We start from the raw sequence: 20,354 nt of genomic DNA, 5'->3' as shown, positions 1-20,354 counted from the left end.
TCTTTTTTCTCTTTTTTTTTTTTTTTCCTTCTAGATTCTCTTAAAATTTTCGATGAATAACATGCTGTGGGAAGGATTGCTTTAACACGCGAATATTGAAAAATAAAAAAAAATTACTTACCTGAGGGAGTTGCAGAGATGATTTCTTGATTGTAAAATTAGAGAGAGATGACCGTGTGATGTTGCGGAGACTCGTTGAAGAGTTGGAAGTCGAGAGACTCTGTTTTTGCGAAAGAACCGTGTGATGTTGCGGAGACTCGTTGAAGAGTTGGAAGTCGAGAGAGTCGGCTGTTTTTGACGAAGGAATCGGCAATTAAAAAGAGTCCCAACTCCATCCCAAACACTGAAGTTCCAAAAGACCGAGCGTGTTCGGATGAAATTAGCCTTCACACGGCTTTTCCAAACGCAGCAATAGACTCTTCAGTGTGTGCCACGGCAAGTAAGAAGGGTAATTTTGTAATTAACAAGGATACTTTTGTAAGTTAGGAATGCGTTCAACACACGTGGGTTCATGTGGTTGATGGAGTGTTATGTGAGAAAAAAAACTATAGACACGGAAAACCCTAGTACACGTATAAAATATTTTATTGGGCTTAACCATATTGGGCTGGTCATTAGTACACTTTCCTGACCCGAATTTAATATGTTTTGAAAATTTTGAGCCAAACCCAAAACATTTATTGACTCAAGTAACCCTCGGTTTTCTCATGGACCAGGCCTGGTTTGTGGGCCGGTGGACCGAATTGACACCCCAGTACAAAGAGATAGAGGAGTCAGCATTCAGATTCTTTTCTCTACGTGCGACAACACTGAACAGACTATCCTCCCACGTGTCTATACAAAGTCTTATCTGTGGACACATTTCACATTTTCACTACGTATCCTCCCAGGTGTCCACCTAAGATAACTTCCTCATTATATAATATAATTCGAGCTCTCTATCTCTCTCTCTCTCTCTCTCGCTCGCTTCCACCATTTTCAAGAGGGCCCTTCTCTCTACTGTCTCTCAATTTGCATGCAAAGAAGATCAAGAAAAGAAGAACAGAAGCAGAAGTAGTAGTAGTAGTAGTTATTAAACATAGAGGAGGTTAGATTAATAGAGATTAGAGTTATGAGAAGAGGCATCGCTTTGGGTCGGGTGGAAGAAGCCACCCATCCCGACTCCATGAGAGCTACTTTATCTGAACTCATATCCACCTTCATCTTCGTCTTTGCTGGAGAAGGATCTGTTCTCGCTCTCGGTATGTATGTATGTCAAGAATATTATTCAAGTCAAGATGAGTCATATTCTTTAATTAATTAGGTGTAAGTGTGCAGCTAAGATGGACAAGGACACGACTACATCATCAGGACTAGTGGCGGTGGCGTTAGCACATGCGTTTTCGTTGTTTGTAGCAGTGGCGATAGGGCAGAATTTATCAGGAGGTCACGTGAACCCAGCTGTTACGTTTGGTGCGTTGGTGGGTGGACGGTTGACTGTGCTACGTGCGGTGTATTACTGGGTGGCTCAGCTCTTAGGGTCTGTTTTGGCCTCTGTTTTGCTTAGGTTCACCACCAACGATATGGTAACTTTTTTCTACTTTTTTACTTTTTTATTTTATTTTTATAATTACAATTACAGATCTAGGCTTCGCAAACGAGGACATATATATATATAAACTTCTTTGCGGAAGGTTTACTCTTAGATACTGCCTTGCTGAAGGTAAGAATGCAGAGCCCGGGCAGACTTTAAAAAATCCTTTGTTTTTTTGGTATTTTATAACCTCTATTTTAACCTACTGCTTGCACTCCAATATCTAACCTTTTTTGGATTTAAATTTTATTTATTTTAATTTGTAGTTTTGTATTCTTTGCCCATGTTCTACTTTGATCGTGTTTTTTGATTGTTTTAATTAAGGCACTGATTTTTTAATCTTTGTTTAAATTTAAACTGAATTTCAAGAGAACATAACTTTAAAACATGGTTCCAAAATGGAAATAAATTTCTTGCAAAAATTATCGAACTAGCAATAATTTCTTTGGGCATAGTTGAGGAAGAAAAAAAAAAAACATTTTAAAAAGAAAGAGTCCAACATTTTCTTTATTATTTTGGAGTGTAATCTTCCAAAGGGAGTGCCAATGGGAATTTTTCACTTATGGAGTGCAATTGGTAAATAGGTGGTATGCAACTAGTCAGTCTCTTTTGGTTAAAGATTTGAAAAGGGGCATTTAGGTCATTTCTTACACTATTATGAGAGAATATCCCAGTAATGGGGCAATGTCACCTCTTTGAAAACTTAGAAGAAAAGGGCATTTAGGTCATTTTTCTTTATATTATAAGAGAAGACCCAAGTAAGGGAACTCCCTCGTGAGTTTAAAGCACGAGTCGTGATTTAACGTACTCTCCCTGACGTGGCATGGGTTAGAATCGTAGATATGCTCTCCTCGGGATACAAAACTTAATTTCCCCATGAAAGGTGCAATTTTGTATCTTGAGGAAAATAATTATGATTCTAGCTCATGCCACATCAGGCGGCGTACCTCGGGGGAGGGGGGAGTCCGAAAATCATTATTCTTAAAGAATCATGATAATCTAATTTATCTACATGGCATACTCAATAAACACCCCTAACGTGATAGGTTCGGGAATCGTAGATCTGTACTCCTTGGGATACATAACTGCATTTCCTCATAAAAAAGTGCAGTTTTGTATCCCGAGGAGTGCAGATCTACGATTCCCGAACTTATCATGGTAGGGGTAGTCGATTGAGTATGCCACGTGGGTAGGTCATATTATCACGACTCATTCTTTAAACATAGGGCAGCTCAAATGGCATACTTTACCCTTGACTTCGGTCTTCTCCAATAGTCTAATGCAAAATGACCTCATGCTCCTTTCTTCAAGTTAAAACCAGAAATTTCTTCTCTCTCTTCCAAAACCAATCATCTTCAATGTCTTCGTTAAGACTTTTTTTATCCTAGTTTTCACCATTAAGATTAATCTTCTTTAAACTACTAATCTAAAGATCAAGATATGATTTTTGGAGTAGAATATGATGAGATGTTTTTTAATAAAAAAGTCTTAAAATTTTCTATCGGGGATTAAGGCAATGTTAGATCAATTGTGGATGAAGTTAAATAGGTTAAAATTAGTTTACCGTTGAGGTTGAAGAGTTCTTGTTTTAAAAATAAAATTGTTAGGTGAAAATAAGGATGTTTAGGATATTTTTCCTTGGTTGAAAAGATCAAGGTCACAAGGTATTTAAGAAAGAAGTAGAGGATGCTAATGAATTCTAACTTGCGGCATTGGGACATTAGCAAACTCTAATTAGATTTTCTAATAAGACTTTTTGAAGTTTTGTCTTTTGGTGATAAAAATAAGGGTATTTTGGTCTTTGAATGTTACTCTTCTTTATTCAAGAAGGTTAGCATTTATATTCAAAGATCAACATTATCTTTATCATTAAAAACAAATCATCTAACTAAAAGTCTTACAAAAAAGAAGGGTTTTGTTAACATGTGCCCCAGGGGCACATTAAGGTGCATTAAATACATTTTGGAAATTTATTTTTCAACCCGAAAATGTCCACACACAAAAATTTAATACAAAATACCCTCAAATATTTATTTGAATGGTGTATTTTATGCATTCCAATGTGTGTGCCGTTGGATTACATGTTAACAAAATCTTTTGAGGGTATTTTTGATAATTAAATTTGTTTTGAGGGTATTTTTGATAGGAAAATAAACTTCCAAGGTGTATTTAATGCACTTTATAGGTGCCCTTAGGGCACGTGTTAACAAAATCCAAAAAAGAATAGTAAAGATTGGAGGTGCTAAACTTATCAATGAAGTATTAGATAACGTATCGATGAAACATTAGTTATTAACATTCTCATATATGTACACTTTTTTGTTCTTGATAAAAGTCTTTAGATCAGACATTTTTTTATATTTAAATGCACACCTAGAACTCACAAATTTAAATAGTGGATCAACAATGAAAATGTTTGTTCCATATTTGATGTAATCTTTAAGTTTTGGGAGTACTATGATTATCCTCACAATAAAGTCAATCTATTCTAGTATCTCTAGCACTAATTTGGCTCCAACAAGTAATTAATTTGATATCTTAGGTTTTCTATGGGAGAAAAATGTGTGGGAGAAAAGACAACTTTAACTTTATATATATTTATAATTATTTTGTGGGAAAAAGATTTTGTTTTTTTTCAATAAAATTCCATTCTTGGCTTTAATGTATTTCCCCTACCACCCTCCACTCCACTGATATATTCATTACCTTAAAAAAGGGATAAATTCGGCCCCAAGGTCTGTCGAATTTAGCAAATTCATAGGTTCATCGAATTTACCCCTTTCACTAGGTAGTGAGTTAGGATGCTTAGGTAATGACTTACACTCTCCACTCCATTAACGTGTAGATATTTTTGGAGTATTGGTTCGGGTCTTAACATTTTGTATCAGAGTTTTCCATCTCCTAGGTTTGAGTTAGGGTGAAAACAGAAGGAAAAAAAGAGATCTTCTACCATATGGAAGGGGTTTTTTAGGGGAGGGGAAAAAAAAGAAAAAAGTGGTCCTGATCTAGTATGGGGTATGAAAGGGTCCTCCATAGTAGGCCACCATAATTAGTTTGGGTAGGGGCAACTTGTGGGAAAAAGAAAATGGGATACCTAGTACTTGAAAAAGGTGATCAAGGGGTTGGGGGCTCGCCAAAAAGTGGGCCAACGAAAGCATCGGCCTTGAGCTCCTTAAGACTTAAAACTTTCTACTCTATTAAGGTCTAGGCGATTTTGGAGTATTGTTTTGGTTCGTAACACGTATCCTAGTGTTATTATCTCATTACCCCAAAATTATTAAAACTTTCCACTCTATTAAGGTCAAATTATTAAAACTTTCCACTCCATTAAGGTCCCAAGTATTTTTGGAGTATCGTTTTGGTTCTTAACACGTATCCTAGGATTACCCTTACCCCAAAGTTATTAAAACTTTCCACTCCTTTAACATCTAAGTATTTTTGGAGTATTGTTTTGGTTCTTAACACGTATTCTAGTGTTATTATCTCAGGATTATCCTTACCTCAAAATTGAAAATAAACTCTTTTCGATATTTTTTAGGTGCAAGCAAACATTTGTTCCTAAACGTTTGCCTAATTTAGGAAAATGGATAGATACGAAAAAAAAAAAGATTAAAAAAAATCATAGCAAAAGGGCAGCATTGTATTATAAAAGAAAGAGTACAAAGAGAAAAATCCCTTGAGATACAAATCTGAAGTATGGAAGTTGTAGTTTATCTCCCAGCAAGAGCTGATTCTGTAATTTTTGAATGCTCATGGTGGATGATGTTGCAGAGGCCAGTGGGGTTCTCAGTGGGGTTTGGCGTAGGGGAATGGCATGCAGTGCTCCTAGAGATAGTGATGACTTTTGGTTTGGTGTACACGGTATACGCAACAGCCATTGATCCAAAGAGGGGCAGCTTGGGCACCATAGCACCTCTAGCCATAGGGTTCATTGTGGGGGCCAACATACTCGTAGGAGGGCCATTCGATGGTGCATCAATGAACCCAGCACGAGCATTTGGACCCGCACTGGTGGGATGGAGGTGGACCAATCACTGGATATATTGGGTGGGGCCATTGATTGGGGCAGCACTTGCAGGTGTGACATATGAGTATGGAGTGATCCCAGGGGAAGTAACAGCAGTAGCACCACGCACACACCAACCATTGGCTCCAGCTGATTATTAGTCTATTTTGCTACATGGTGACACTTTTTCTCCTACTCTTGTCTCGTCTTTGTTTCTAAGTGTGTGTAAAGACTTGTGTTTTGGCTCTTTTTGTGAGTAGTTTTGAAATAAATGATACCTTCTTTGGTCATATTAATGGGTCAACCCTGGAGAGTAACTTTAATGTTATAAATGAAGTATAGATTAGAGTATTAATTAAACATCATGATAATATGTTTAAAATGAAGGGTGATGAACAAGTTGATCTTCCTTCCGAAGGAGATGGACAGTACTCTCTATTTATTTATTTATTTTGTGTGTGTGTGTGTGTGTGTGTGTGTGTGTGTGGGGGGGGGGGGGGGGGGGGGGGGGGGGGGGTGGAGTGTTTGTAGACTACTATCTTGTGAGCTGAATACGACGAAATTAAATTCCTATAACTGTTTTCAAATTCAGAAAACTTAAAATTTATAGTGGGGCCGAGCAAGGACTTTTGGTCAGTGGGGGCTAATGGCTAACGATGGTAAACTCATAATCTTGGTTTATGTAAATGTCAGGCTCTTCACAACAAACAATGATCATCCCATAATCACCATAACAATTACAAAAGATTCTCGCTAAAACTATAGACATTAAGACTTGTAAAAACTTTTGACTTAGATTTATTTTCTCAAAATTTTATTTTCTTGAACATTAAAGTCTCAAGAATAAGAAAAAAAATTTAGGGAACTGAAGATAGATTTTGGAAAGAAATACAAAAATGTCATTTTTATTTTCTCAAAATTTTATTTTCTTGAACATTAAAGTCTCGGGAATAAGAAAGAATTTTTAGGGAACCCAAGATAGATTTTGGCAAGAAACACAAAAATATCATTTTTATATCCTCCAAAGTCTTTGATTTGACTTTTTTACAATTTTTTTTTTTGAATTTATCTGAATTGGATCTTCTTTGACTAATAACAAAATCTGAACATTGTTGTTATATTTCTTGAGAGTGAATATCAGTTCAAGATGAGGGCCCTTTTAAGTCATTGTTCTTTAGATTGGGGGAGATCAAGGCTTAATGGATGCATGTTGTCAATTTGAATATCATAGGGGATATCTCTTGTAGATGCAAGAATTCGCTCTACACTTTTCCTCTCTCCTAACTGGGGCGGACCTGCAAATTAGCCCACTCCGACGATCAAGTTAGACAAATTGATCAATGTAATTTTTGTTTTGAGAGAAGAAGAATCCCCACCTCTTTTACCCATAGTCCTATTTCTTTTATAAGCATTGAACTTGATTGTTTTCTATGCCATCCTTTGAAATGACCCAGGGCAGTTAGTTTACTAAGGGCAGTTAGCTCACTCCCTGACATGTCAGCTGCAGGAGTTGTTGCAACTGCCTTGCCACTTCTGGGATAATCAGAGCTGATCTGACATGATGTGGGTTGTTAGAGCTGTCAATCAATGGTACATCTGTCAGATCCCTCTTGCCGACCTAGACTGTCGTTGTCCGGGCTACTTAATGGATCGGTGACTTAGGTCCGAGCTGGGGCATCCGTGCATTCGAAGAGTTTAATAAACTGGACCTATGTAGCAGTCTATCCGAGCTTAAAATTATTACTTTCGGGCTTTGCTTGAGCCACGTGTCCATGTTTAAGAATTTCCTTCACAATACCCCCTCTCGAGGGCTCGAGCGGACTGCTCGGGCGCTCGAGAATATTAATCTAAAAAATTGGAAAATTGACATGTGGCAGCCTCTCAGTGGGTCGCAGTTAGGATTAATGATTTTATTATGACGAACCGTTACCTAGCCCGTTAGTTTTTCGAGGGCGGCGGTCGGTGGGGCTGCTCTCGTAAGGTGTGTCATGTCTGTTGGTTTATACGGCGCAATTATGTATACAGTACACGTGGCGCTCTGCGAATAGCTTGGTTCGCGTGCGAAGGTCGAACGGTCATATCGGATCTCTCAGCAATTAATGCCTCATCATTATTTGCTTAAGAGATCCTAGCCGTTGATTTCAATCGCGTATCTCGAGGCCTCTCAGGTTTATAAATACCCCATTCATTTCTCATTTATCTTTTACCTTCACTCTCCTTGCCGTTACTCTGCCTCTCTTGCCCCCGCTCGTGCCTTCACTGTGCCTTCTCCACGTCAGTCAACCAGTGGCGTGAAGTTTTCGGTCGTTTGAAGAGCAAAGACAAGGGAAGGTAACGAAAACAGAGGCCCCTCTCCTCTTGTTCCTCCTCCTTTTGTTCCCTTTTCTGTTATTCAAATGACCAAGGGAAGATCCCATGCTCCTGCTCGCCCTCCACTAGAGGCGGTTAGGGACACATTTGGTGTCCCTGCCAGCGTAGGCATGTCATATGTGGATGAGGCCACGCCTCTCAGGGAAAGCCCCCCAGGTACCCCAGTGATACATTAGAGGCAATTCAGAGCAGGCCTCAGAGTCCCTCTAAGCAAGTTGACTCGGGAAGTTCTGAATTTTTATAGGAGGGCTCCCAGGCAAATGAGCGGAAATTTCTTCCGACTCATTAGTGCCCGCGAGCACATGAACAGTAGGCTGGAGGACGGCCTCTAGCTCGGGCTATGGGACATTAGGGCCCAATTTGTCCTGAAGAAATGCCCCAAAAAACCGGGCTTCTTCTATTTATCGAAGAGGAGAGGGAAGTCGTCCTTGGTCAATCTTCCTGATTCGGACAAGGAGTGGTTCTTGTTCCCAATTCGGATATCCGACCAGTGGGAAAACGCCCCAGGTGACGAGCTTCCTTCTTTGGCCCACTCCTCGTTCAACCCCCAAGGTGAGTTTTTACTTTGATTCTCTTCTCTTTGCTTTTCTAGTTTCTTTTTCCCGGTAAATAACTTCAATTTTCTTCATTTCTGCAGTCCCGAGCAAGGACAAGTTTCCGAGTGATTCGGTGGTGATCACTCATCCGCTTTCAAATCCTGATCTTTACAACTATGCCACAGCCTTTCTTCCGCCGTCTATCCGCCCCCCAAGCATGGCACTTCAATAAAAAAGGCCGCCACCCGTCCTGGGATCCGACTCCGAGGATGAAGCCATGGAGGTTCCCCCTACCCTGCCAACAGGGACTCCAGGGGTGGGGCACGTAGCCGTGGAAGAGGAAGAGGAAGAAGAAAACCATCAACCTCTTCTCAAGAGGCTGAGGAGGGGACCCCGCTCTCCGGTCCCGGTGGTCCAGCTCCAACTGCCTCCTCCTCCTGGTGCCGAGGGGGAGAACCAACCAGCCGAGATATCCCAAACATCCTCGACTGGTTCGGTGCAAAGGGGAAATCTGCCCCCTCCTTCCCCCTGGGTGGTACATCCCAATGTGAGGGGAAAGCCGGTGTCGGATAGGGACTCAGCCTTATCCGACCCGGTGGTGGCCAGGGCGATCTTTGACGCTTCCGCGTTCCCGCGGGACGTGGAGAAAGTTCGCAGAAGTTACGCCCGTGACTCGGCTAAATTTGCGAATGATGCATTCCGAGCTTTGGCTGTGGTAAGCTCTTTACCTTCTTTTGATGTTTCTTTTCTGTACTTGAATCCTTCTAATATATATATATATATAGGGTCAGGTTCAAGGGCCATATGAGAAAACATATGTAAAAACTTTCGTTTTTAATAAAATTTTAAAATATGGGTTAGAAATTTTGGATTGAGCAGATTTTTTGTGAGGATGATCTCTATGATGGGAAGATCATCCAAAAAAAAAAAATCAGCCCAATCTGAAACTTCTAACCCCATTAAAAGTGATTTAGAATGTGGACCGTCGATTTTTTACCAATTTTTATCACTAATTTGTAAATCACTTTTGATGGATTTAGAAGTTTCTGATTGAGCTGATTTTTTGTGAGGATGATCTTTTCATCATAGTGACCATCCTTGCAAAAAATCAGCTCAATCCAAAACCTCTAGCTCTTATTTTGAAAAACGAAATTTTTTTCATATGTTTTCTCACATGGCCCTTGAACGGTATATATATATATATATATATATATATATATATATATATATATATATGGGTCACGTTATTACGACCCCCTTTTGGACCCCCTTTGCGACACACCTTTTTGTCTTATATGGGTAAAAATGTTGGAATGGGCTGATTTTTTGTGAGGATGATCTCTATGGTGAGAGGATCATCCTGGCAAAAAATCATCCCATTCCAAACTTCTAGACCGTCCGATTTTTGTTGAAAAATTATAGACCATCCAATTTTGTAAATCAATTTTGATGGGGTTAGAAGTTTTGGAATGGGATGATTTTTTGCCAGGATGATCCCCTCACCATAGAGATCATCCTCACAAAAAATCAGCCCATTCCAAACATTTTTGCCCATATAAGACAAAAAGGTGTGTCGCAAGGGGGTCCAAAAGGGGGTCGTAATAACGCGACCCTATATATATATATATATATATATATATATATATATATATATATATATATATATATTTTTGTTTTGTCTTACCAGGCATAACATGCCGTGGTCAGGCTCGTGGAAGCTCGCGACACTTCAGCAGATAACCTCAAAGCTGTGGAAGGTTGCCTTTTTCAGCTGTAGGCTGAAAGGGATGTGGCTGCGGCCAAATCCCAAAAGCTCCAAACAAGCTTGGATAGCGCATTATCCGAACTGGAGCAGAATAAGGACCGCTTGGCTTTGGCGGATGGGAAAATCTCTTCGTTGGAAGAGCTGGTAAAGGCGAAGGAGGTGGAGCAGGAGAGAGCTCTTCAAGACCAACTCAACTCCCTCCAAGCCCAGCTGGATTCCTCGGAGGAAGCTTGGGAAACAGCCTACAACAAGCTGAAGGCAAAGCTAAAGAAAGCCGAGGCTGCTGCGAAGAAGCCGAAGGTGACCCCAGAAGCAACAACTGCTGCTGCTCCCGACCGTTTTCTTGAAGGTCCAGCTGCTCCCACCGAGGACCAAGCTCCCAATGATGCCAAAGCCATCATTGAAGCGGATGCATAATTTTTCTCTCTTCTTTTTTTGTAATACAATTTTGTAATTCCACATGTAAATCTCCTTTTTATATTAATAAGAATACATATTTTTTCTGAAAATTCTTGTGCCTTTCAGTTTTTGCTGCTCATTTTTCTCTTCTCCCCCCTTTTTTTTGGCTTTCATGCGGATGTCTATTGCTTAATAATCCCGGAATAGTTAATATTGCTCTCATTTGACCAACTCATTAGGCTTGGCACTCGTTGAGGGCCGAAGCCTTGCCTTGAACTGATATTTTAGTCTAGGCTTGGCGCCTGTGAATGGGCCAAGGCTTTAGCTTCGAACCAACTCTTGAGTTGGGCTCGGCTCCTGTTGAGGGGCCGAGGCTTTGCCTTAGACCAACTCCTCAGTTGGACTTGGCTCCCGTGGAGGGGCCAAGGCTTTAACTTCGAATCAACTCCTCAGTTGAGCTCGACTCCTATTGAGGGGCCGAGGCTTTGTCTTAGACCAACTCCTCAGTTGGGCTTGGCTCCCGTGGAGGGGCCAAGGCTTTAACTTCGAACCAACTCCTCAGTTGGGCTCGGTTCCTGTTGAGGGGCCGAGGCTTTGCCTTAGACCAACTCCTCAGTTGGGCTTGGCTACTGTGGAGGGGCCAAGGCTTTAACTTCGAACCAACTCCTCAGTTGGGCTCGGTTCCTGTTGAGGGGCCGAGACTTTGCTTGGACAGTAGGCATAGATGCAAAGATAACTGTTTATTGATAATATTTCTTCAGATTGAATACATTCCATGGTGATTGAACTACATCCCCTGTTGATGTTTCTAAGTAGTACACACCAGATTCCCCAACTTTGCTTACGATGTAAGGTCCTTCCCAGTTAGAGTCGAGCTTTCCACTGTTGACTTCCTTGGTGTTGGAGAATACCTTTCGAAGCACCATATTGCCGACTTGGAATTCCCTATGCCGGACCTTCCAATCATAAAACCTTTTTAACACTTGTTGGTATCGCGCTAATTTTTCTATGACCCTCTCTCGCGTCTCATCCAACCAATCCAAATTTCGAGCCACCATTTCATCGTTCAGTTCTGTTTCGACCACTTGTGTTCTAGTAGTAGGAACCTGTATTTCGATCGAGATGACGGCTTCAGTCCCATAGGCTAGCGCGAACGGAGTGAAACCTGTTGCCCTTCTTGCTGTAGTCCGGTAAGCCCATAGGACACTGTGTAACTCGTCCACCCATCTTCCTTTATGCTCCGCCAATTTCTTTTTTAAGTTCCCGAGGATTGTCTTGTTGGATGCTTCCGCCTGCCCGTTACCTTGTGGATACCTCGGTGACGACTGGAGTGATTGGATCCCGTATTCCTTGAAGTACGATTGCACGCGGTTACCCTTGAATTGTGTTCCGTTATCGGAGATTAGTGCATAAGGGATTCCGAAGCGCGTTATGATGTGTTCCCAAGTGAATTTGATAACTTCTTCTTCCCTAATCCGAGTGAGAGGAACAGTTTTGACCCATTTGGTAAAATAATCTGTAGCTACAAGGATGAAGAGCTTACCCCCTTTTCCCCAAGGTAGAGGTCCAACAATGTCCATTCCCCATATAGAGAACGGCCAGGGTGACTTCATAGGGTGGAGCTCGCTGGTTGGCTGTAGATGCGTGGGAGCATGGTTTTGGCATTTATCACAGGTCCTTACGTATTTCTTGCAATCTTCCTGCATCCTGGGTTAAAAGTAGCCCTGGTTGATCACCTTATTGGCAAGCGATCGCCCCCCCCCCCCCCCCCGAGTGGTTGCCACAGATCCCTTCATGGATTTATGCCATTATGAGCTCGGACTCCGCTTTACTAAGACATCTTAGAAGTGGTCCTCCGAACGACATTCTATAGAGTTCTCCATCAACGAGCGTGTACTTGCCGACCTTCCGTAGCATTTTCTTTGCTTCCACCTTGTCCTCTGGCAGCACCTTTGAGTGTAGATACTGCGTATACTCTTCTATCCATCCCTAGGTTTGTTCCACCTGTGCGCATTCTCTTTCACCGTGATCAATGCTTGCTTTAGGCAAGTATTCTATCGGTAAAGCTCGTCTTTCTATTTCCCCTAGCATTGAAGCGATGTAAGCCAGCGAGTCTGCGTGCCTGTTTTCATCCCTCGGTATCTAACATATCTTTACTTGGTCGAATTTTTCAATTTCCCGTTTTACTGAGATCAGATATTTCGACATACGCTTGTCCTTTGTTTCAATTTACCATTGCACTGATTCGCTATGAGCTGCGAGTCAGTGCATAGCGTTATTCGGCCAACTTTTAGTTCGCTTGCCATTCTCAGCCCATTGATAACTACCTCGTACTCAACTTCATTGTTTGATGCCTCATATCTGAGCTTGATTATCTTCTCAAGTCTGTCATTGCTCGGTGTTACAAGCACTATCCCAACTCCCGAGCCTGAATAATTTGACGAACCATCGACGAACATCCTTCAACCTGCATGTTTGTCCCACAATTCTGTTTCTTCCCCCACTTCATCCTCGTCCTCCAATTCTTCCTAGTTTGGATCTTCGACCGGGAAATCGGCGAGGAAGTCTGCTAGCACTTACCCTTTTAGTGTCGTTCGTAACTCAAACTGTAAGTCGTATTCTCCGAGAATTACCGCCCATCTTACCATCCTCTGAGACTTTTTCGACCTATGCATCATTTCTTTCAACGGGCTATCTTTCACAACTCGGATGCGGTGCGAGAGGAAATAAGGCCTGAGCTTGTGTGTCGAGTAGACGAGTGATAATCCTACTTTCTCTGTCTTCGTGTACCTCGCCTCCGATGGACCCAGTGTCTTACTAACGTAGTAGATAGGGTACTCCCGTCTCAAATCGACTTTGAAGAGGACCGAGCTTACCGACGACGAGCTGGCTGCTAGATAAATCCCTAACTCCTCTCCTTCCTCCGGAGAACTAAGGATCGGCGACTGCCCTAAATACTTCTTCAGGTTATTAAACGCCATTTCACATTCTTTGCTCCAGGAGAAATTCTTTTCTTTTTGTAATAACTTGAACAACGGACGGCATCTGTCGGATACTCGGGAAATAAACCTATTCAACGCTGCTATCCTTCCTGCAAGTTTCTGAACTTGCTTTTGGTTACGTGGGCTCGGCATTTCCATCAAGGCACGGATTTGGTCTGGGTTGGCCTCAATGCCTCTCCTAGTGATGATGTGCCCGAGAAATTTCCCTGACGACATTGCGAATACGCACTTATTCGGATTCAGCTTCATTTGAAAACTTTTCAATCGGTCGAAAGTCTGCTTCAGGTCTGCCAAGTGGTCATCCGCTTTCCTGTTTTTTACTAACAGGTCGTCAATGTACACCTCCACTGTCTCCCCGATCAACCCCTCGAACATCCTTGTCACGAGCCTCTGGTAAGTGGCCCCAGCGTTTCTTAAGCTGAATGGCATGACCTTAAAGCAGAACAGTCTTTGCTCGGTGATGAACGACGTTTTCTCCTGATCTTCCGCGGCTAATAGGATTTGGTTATACCCCGAGTATCCGTCCATGAATGACATTCTTTCATGCCCGGCCGTAGTGTTGATCAACCTATCAATCCTTGGCAAAGGGAAGCTATCTTTCAGACATGCCTTATTAAGATTTGTAAAGTCGATGCACACTCTCACCCTCCCATCCTTCTTTGGCACTGCCACTATATTGGCTATCCATTCTGGGTAATCTACTTCCCTGATGAATCCAACCTTTAATAATTTCTCGATTTCCTCATTTACCCCCTGCCTTAGACGGGGAGACAACCTCCTCGACTTCTGTCGAACAGGTCGGAAGTCTTCATCAATGTTTAGTCTATGGCACGCCACCAAGAGGTCAATTCTAGGCATATCCTCTAACAACCATGCGAACACGTCCTTGTTTTCCCTCAGAAGCTAGACCAATGCCGTTTTCTCCTCCTGCAACATTGTGGTGCCAATACTAACCAGCTGTCCTCCACCATCGCCGAGGTCTACTATCTCAACTTCCTCAACTGTCGCCAGTCGCTCCTGCTGTGGCTCCTTCTGTAACTGCTATAATGTTTCTCCTTCCACAGGTGGCTCTTTCCTCTTCTTTTGAGGAACGGCCTCGATGTCCTGTCCTTGCTTTAAGGTCAGGTGGAAACACTGCTGCGCCATCTCCTGGTCACCTCTGATCTCTACTACTTCTTCCTGGCTCGGGAATCGAATTACCTGGTGATACGTTGAGGGGACCGCCTTCATTTCGTGTATCCATCTTCGCCCGAGGATTGCATTATAGGCTGAATCCATCTTTATCACCACAAACCTCGTCATCACCACTTTCGACCCCGCTGTGACTGGGAGTGTAATTTCGCCCACCGAGCTGCTGGGAGCCCCATTGAAACCGTAGACCAGGGTCTGGGTTGGTTCCACACTATCTGAAATCCCCATCCTTCTTGCTGCGCTCAGGAAAAGGATATCAACTGCACTTCCCGAGTCCACCAATATTCTACGGAGCTCGACGTTCCCAACTGGGAGTGCGATCACGAGTGCGTCCTGATGGGGCATTACCGTTCCCCTCAGGTCAATGCAGTCCTCTATTGGAGCTATTCCTTACTTTCTAGTATATGATATGGAAGCAGTTTTGCTAGTTAAATTGGAAATCTTGTATTTCAAGGTCTTGATGGAAAGTCAATTGCTAGAAACAGACTAGACTCGTCATTGGGTACGAAGAGTTAAACTTGATTGAAGAAAAACAACTTTGGGTGCAAACTTATCAAAGAAGAATCGCTCGCACGTTTGACAAGAAGGTTAAAGTTCGCTACTTACAAGTCAAGGATTTAACCATCAGACTTCAAAGAAAAATAAGTACTCCTCCTCGACCATAGGAGAAAGTCTGAACTTAATTGGAGAAATTCATCTATCAGCAAGAAAACACTACTTTGGAAAACCATCAGATTTCAAAGAAAATCGAGCACCTATCTTTGATCCTAGAGAGAAGTTAAAACTTAATTGGTGAGGTCCGTTCATCATCAAGGAAATATTACCAGGAAAAGCTGTCAGGCTTCAAGATCATGATGGAGTCGACTTACCAGAACCAACCAACCTTGACCAAATCAAACGGTACTACATTTAAGGAGGCCATCTTTGACCGAATCAATCCTCATATTACCCAGTTACCCAGTTCAACATATCCTTTTTCAACCCCTTTGCAGTCTTTTCAAAAATAAAAATTATGCCTTTTTCTTTCTCAGCCCGATCACCTAACCTAGGGAAGGGAAGATTCGAACTACGTTTTGGTCTGATCCCAAAATTATGGGGTACGTAGGCAACCTGAGAAGTTATTTCAGGCTCGACTACATCAAAATAAAAAAAAAATCTATTTCCCCACACAATAAAAATTGAAGAAAAAACTCTAAAAAAAAAAAAATTCAAAAGAATGGGGAAGAAAATTCAAGAAAAAATTTTAAATGAAATGCCACACAAGGGGCATTTGGGTTTTTGAACCTCAAAATCCCTTTCATTTTATGCCTAGTCCCAAGCCTACCTATAAAAGTCCTCCTAAATACCGTGTGAAAAGGTCAATGAGGGTAGTAGAACATGATCAGACAGTAATTCTAGAAGGTCAGAGGAGAAGAAAAAGATAAAAAAAATGATGAAGCCTGCTAAGTTGAAAACCCGAAAAGGGCGACTTAGGCAAAAATTAAGGCAAGCTCGCAAAGTTGAAAATATGAAAGGACAACTTTGACAACAATCAGAGCCAAGAAAAAAGAAAAAGCTCGCTAGATCGAAAACCTGAAAAGGCGATCTAGGCAAAAGTTAGAGCAAGCTCGATAGATTGAAAACCTGAAAAGGCGATCTAGGCAAAAGTTAGAGCACAAAAAATAGAAGAAAATCCCAAGCTGAGAGCAGTCCGAGCTGAAACATTAGAAGTCCGAATAATCAAGTTCAATACTGAGCTTAAACCAAGCATAGATTCAGAAGTCACAAGTATCTTGTCTACGATCGATCTGAAAATTCTTACTTCCCTAAGTGAACCAAGGGAGAGAAGAATGAATTCTATGATGAGTCTCAAAAGGGAAATAATTTTGTTCTCGTGAGCCTGACTCAAAACCTTCAATAAAATTAATCAAAATTAAAAGTTGGATTTTTATTGCGCTTGTAGTAATCAAATATTTCAAACCTTCATACAAGGGGCATTTTTTTTTTTTCTCTAAATATGTAACTTTTCCCCCTTATACTAGGGGCATTTTTTTAATTTTTACACAATGTATTCAATTATTTTCAATGCTATGTTTATTGTCAAACTAGGGGCATTTTATTTTGGAGCAATGTTAATCCTAAAAGATAATGAGAACTCCAAACTTAAGGTTACCCTCTTGATAACAGTTTTTCGAAAAACTCTTGAGGTTCAAACTCAGGTTTTAAATTCATAAAACTTTTGGATAAAACCTTGAAGTTCAAACAAATGCATTTTGGATCTCACATAAGAGATAAGACATTCATTCTGGCCAAAAGCTGTTCGTTCCCAGATTCAACCCCTCTTTTCCAGATTCATTTTCAATCGTTTTTTCCTAGATTTATTCCTTCATTCTTAGTTTTACTCAGCCAGATGCCGCCAAGGGTTTTCTTGGAATTATGCTCAGATGCCGCCAAGGGTTTCTTGGAATTATGCTCAGATGCCACCGAGGGTTTTCTCGGAATTATGCTCAGATGCCGCCAAGGGTTTTTTTGAAATTATGCTCAGATGCCGCCGAGGGTTTTCTCGGAACTATACTCAGTTACCGCCGAAGGTTTTCTTGGAACTATGCTCAGATGCCGCCAAGGGTTTTCTTGGAATTATGCTCAGATGCCACCGAGGGTTTTCTCGGAACTATGCTCAGATGCCGCCAAGGGCTTTCTTGGAATTATGTTCAGATGCCGCCAAGGGTTTTCTTGGAATTATACTCAGATGCCGCCGAGGGTTTTCTCGGAACTATGCTCAGTTACCGCCGAGGGTTTTCTCGGAATTATGCTCAGATGCCGTCGAGGATTTTCTCGAAACTATGCTCAGATGCCACCAAGGGTTTTCTTGGAATTATGCTCAGATGTCGCTGAGGGTTTTCTCAGAACTATGCTCAGTTACCGCCGAGGGTTTTCTCGGAATTATGCTCAGACGCCGTCGAGGGTTTTCTCAGAACTATGCTCAGATGCCGCTAAGGGTTTTCTTGGAATTATGCTCAGATGCCGCCAAGGATTTCTTGGAATTATGCTCAGATGCCGCCAAGGGTTTTCTCGGAATTATGCTCAGATGCCACCAAGGGTTTTCTTGGAATTATGCTCAGATGCCGCCAAGGGTTTTCTTGGAACTATGCTCAATTACCGCAAGGGTTTTCTTGAAACTATGCTCAGATGCCGCCGAGGGTTTTCTCGGAATTATGCTCAGATGCCGCCAAGGATTTTCTTGGAATTATGCTCAGTTTATATCTAACTCAAACTCTTTGAAACCTATCTCAGATTTTGAGTCCACACACTTGCACAACTGTTACATCAGTCAAGGAGAATTTTCTAAAATTCAAGGATCTGACGCTGTCAGTGAGTGCTCGCGCTCAAGGACCTGATAGCCTTTTAGTTCGGGGAGAGTTTACGCTCAAGGATCCGAACACCCCGACGAATTGCCAAATCAGGCTACAAAATGAACTGTCACTAGCTTTGGCATTCGGATATTGCACTATCTACCGAAATAGATTTGCTATCTAGTTTGCTTCAACCTTCTGCCAAAGAGGGGCATCTGTAGACACCCCATTTTTGCATCCGCCTGATTCATCAAGTCGTCAACCCGATCGCAACAATTCCCAATGATGGATGTTTATTCCAGTACTTTATTTTGTTACCAGATGTGTTTCAAAAATCCGGATGAGGTATCTCGAACTGATAAAACCTTACAAATCACGCTACGTTAGGAAAATACGACTCCAGAAACATAGAAATCATCATCTTGTGGACCCAAAAAGAAGTTTCACGATAAAAATCACTAAAAATGACAAAATTATCAAAATACCCCTAACATCAAAACAACCATAAAGCCTGCATTACGCTTAGGAAAACCCACTCAAACACATAAAATAACAAATCGAAACCAAGTAAACCACTTCGCCAATTTTCACAAAATTTGACAAAATTACGAAAATACCCCTCATAAAGTTCACGACCATTTCATACAAAAAACTTCATAAATGACAAAAACCAACATTCCCATTGAATTCCTTACGAAAAATTGATTCCAAAACATCCTGGAACATGGAAAAATGACTTAAGACGTAAAAAATCCTCCCCGAGGGTAAAATGGTAATTTCACAATTTTAATAATTAAAAATTTTGAAATTAATAAATAAATCATTAAATAACGTAAAGTGAAATATTAATAAAATTAATTTTAAAATTTTAACAAAAAAATCGATCAATCAGACTTTTCAGGTAAAATTGTTGATGGTTCGCAAGATATTTCTTTAAGGACCCCTCCATTTGGGGGTCCAAAGAATTAAAGATATAATAGAGAGGGGTTCTCCAAAAATTTAAAGTCAATCAAGTAAGACTAAAGTCAAGATATTAAAATCAATCAAATAAGACTAAAGTCAAAATTAAAGTCAATTAAGTAAGACTAAAGTCAAGTATTAAAGTCAATCTCATAAGACTAAAGTCAAAACCCTAATCTAAATTAATCAAGTCAATCTCATAAGACTAAAGTCAAAACCCTAAATCAAAACCTTAATCTAAATTAATCAAGTCAATCTCATAAGACTAAAGTCAAAACCCTAAATAAAAATCCTAATCTAAACTAATCAAGTCAATCTCATAAGACTAAAGTCAAAACCTTAAGTCAAAACCCTAAAGACAAAGTCCATCTCATGAGACCAAAGTCTAAACCTTAATTGAAACCCTAATCAAACCCTAATTCTCCTAAAAAACTTTATAAATAGGAGCCTCCACACCCTATTTTCATATAAAAGAAAAAACCCTAGGAAAAGTAGGTGAAGAAGCCTCCACAACCTCTCCAAAACCCTAATTTTGGAGTCCCAACTCCTTACCTAACACCCCTACTTTGATTTCAGCCTGAAAAACACCTAGGAACCTCTCAAAATACCCCAAAAATTCACAACAAATTCGAAGCACCCAGATCCAAGAAGGAGATACCTTACCTCGGAGATCAGAAATCAGATCCGGAGATAGAACGAAGTAAGGAATATGGTACAAGGAACCGTTTTCACCAGATCTGGGGAATAGCACTTTTGCAGATCGAAGGTAAGATTTTTCATTATTTTTTAATCTAGGTTTGTCATTAGCGATGTAGATTTATTTGGGATAAGTAGAGACCGGTATTGGCCGGGCGGGGTTGGTGCCTAACACCTTCCAACCTCGTAACATGATCCCCGGATTCAGATTTTCTGTAGTAGATTTGTTCATTATCCGTTTTAGAGTCAGTTTGGTTCCTAGACCATAATAACTAGGTGGCGACTCCCAAACCTCAAGGGTCAAAAGCGGATCCGCGCACCCCGCGGATCGAGGGTGCTTTCAGGCGGACCTGCAAATTAGCCCACTCCGACGATCAAGTTAGACAAATTTATCAATGTAATTTTTGTTTTGAGAGAAGAAGAATCCCCACCTCTTTTACCCATAGTCCTCTTTCTTTTATAAGCATTGAACTTGATCGTTTTCTATGCCATCATTTGAAATGACCCAAGGCTGTTAGTTTACT

At 41.1% G+C, this 20,354-nt stretch overlaps 2 protein-coding genes across 2 annotated transcripts; one reads left to right on the top strand and one right to left on the bottom strand.

Annotated features, from left to right (window-relative positions):
- Positions 1 to 951: 951 nt before the first annotated feature.
- LOC147406367 (aquaporin TIP3-1-like) lies at positions 952 to 5,869 on the top strand. The gene is made up of 3 exons (XM_086434365.1): positions 952 to 1,241; positions 1,318 to 1,565; positions 5,345 to 5,869. The coding sequence occupies exons 1-3, from the start codon at positions 1,112 to 1,114 to the stop codon at positions 5,738 to 5,740; spliced, it is 774 nt and encodes a 257-aa protein (XP_086290491.1). The 5' UTR covers positions 952 to 1,111; the 3' UTR covers positions 5,741 to 5,869.
- Positions 5,870 to 14,692: 8,823 nt separating this feature from the next.
- On the bottom strand, positions 14,693 to 15,187 carry LOC147406366 (uncharacterized). The gene has a single exon (XM_086432539.1). It carries the CDS (start codon positions 15,185 to 15,187, stop codon positions 14,693 to 14,695), a length of 495 nt encoding a protein of 164 aa, XP_086288665.1.
- Between the last annotated feature and the right edge of the window lie 5,167 nt (positions 15,188 to 20,354).

This window comes from Akebia trifoliata, chromosome 3, assembly GCF_017979445.1.
Source record: "Akebia trifoliata isolate Shusen 1 chromosome 3, ASM1797944v1, whole genome shotgun sequence".
NCBI classification, from domain to species: domain Eukaryota; kingdom Viridiplantae; phylum Streptophyta; class Magnoliopsida; order Ranunculales; family Lardizabalaceae; genus Akebia; species Akebia trifoliata.
Note: the sequence above shows the minus strand (reverse complement) of the source record. Positions and strands in the feature narration are given on the sequence as shown.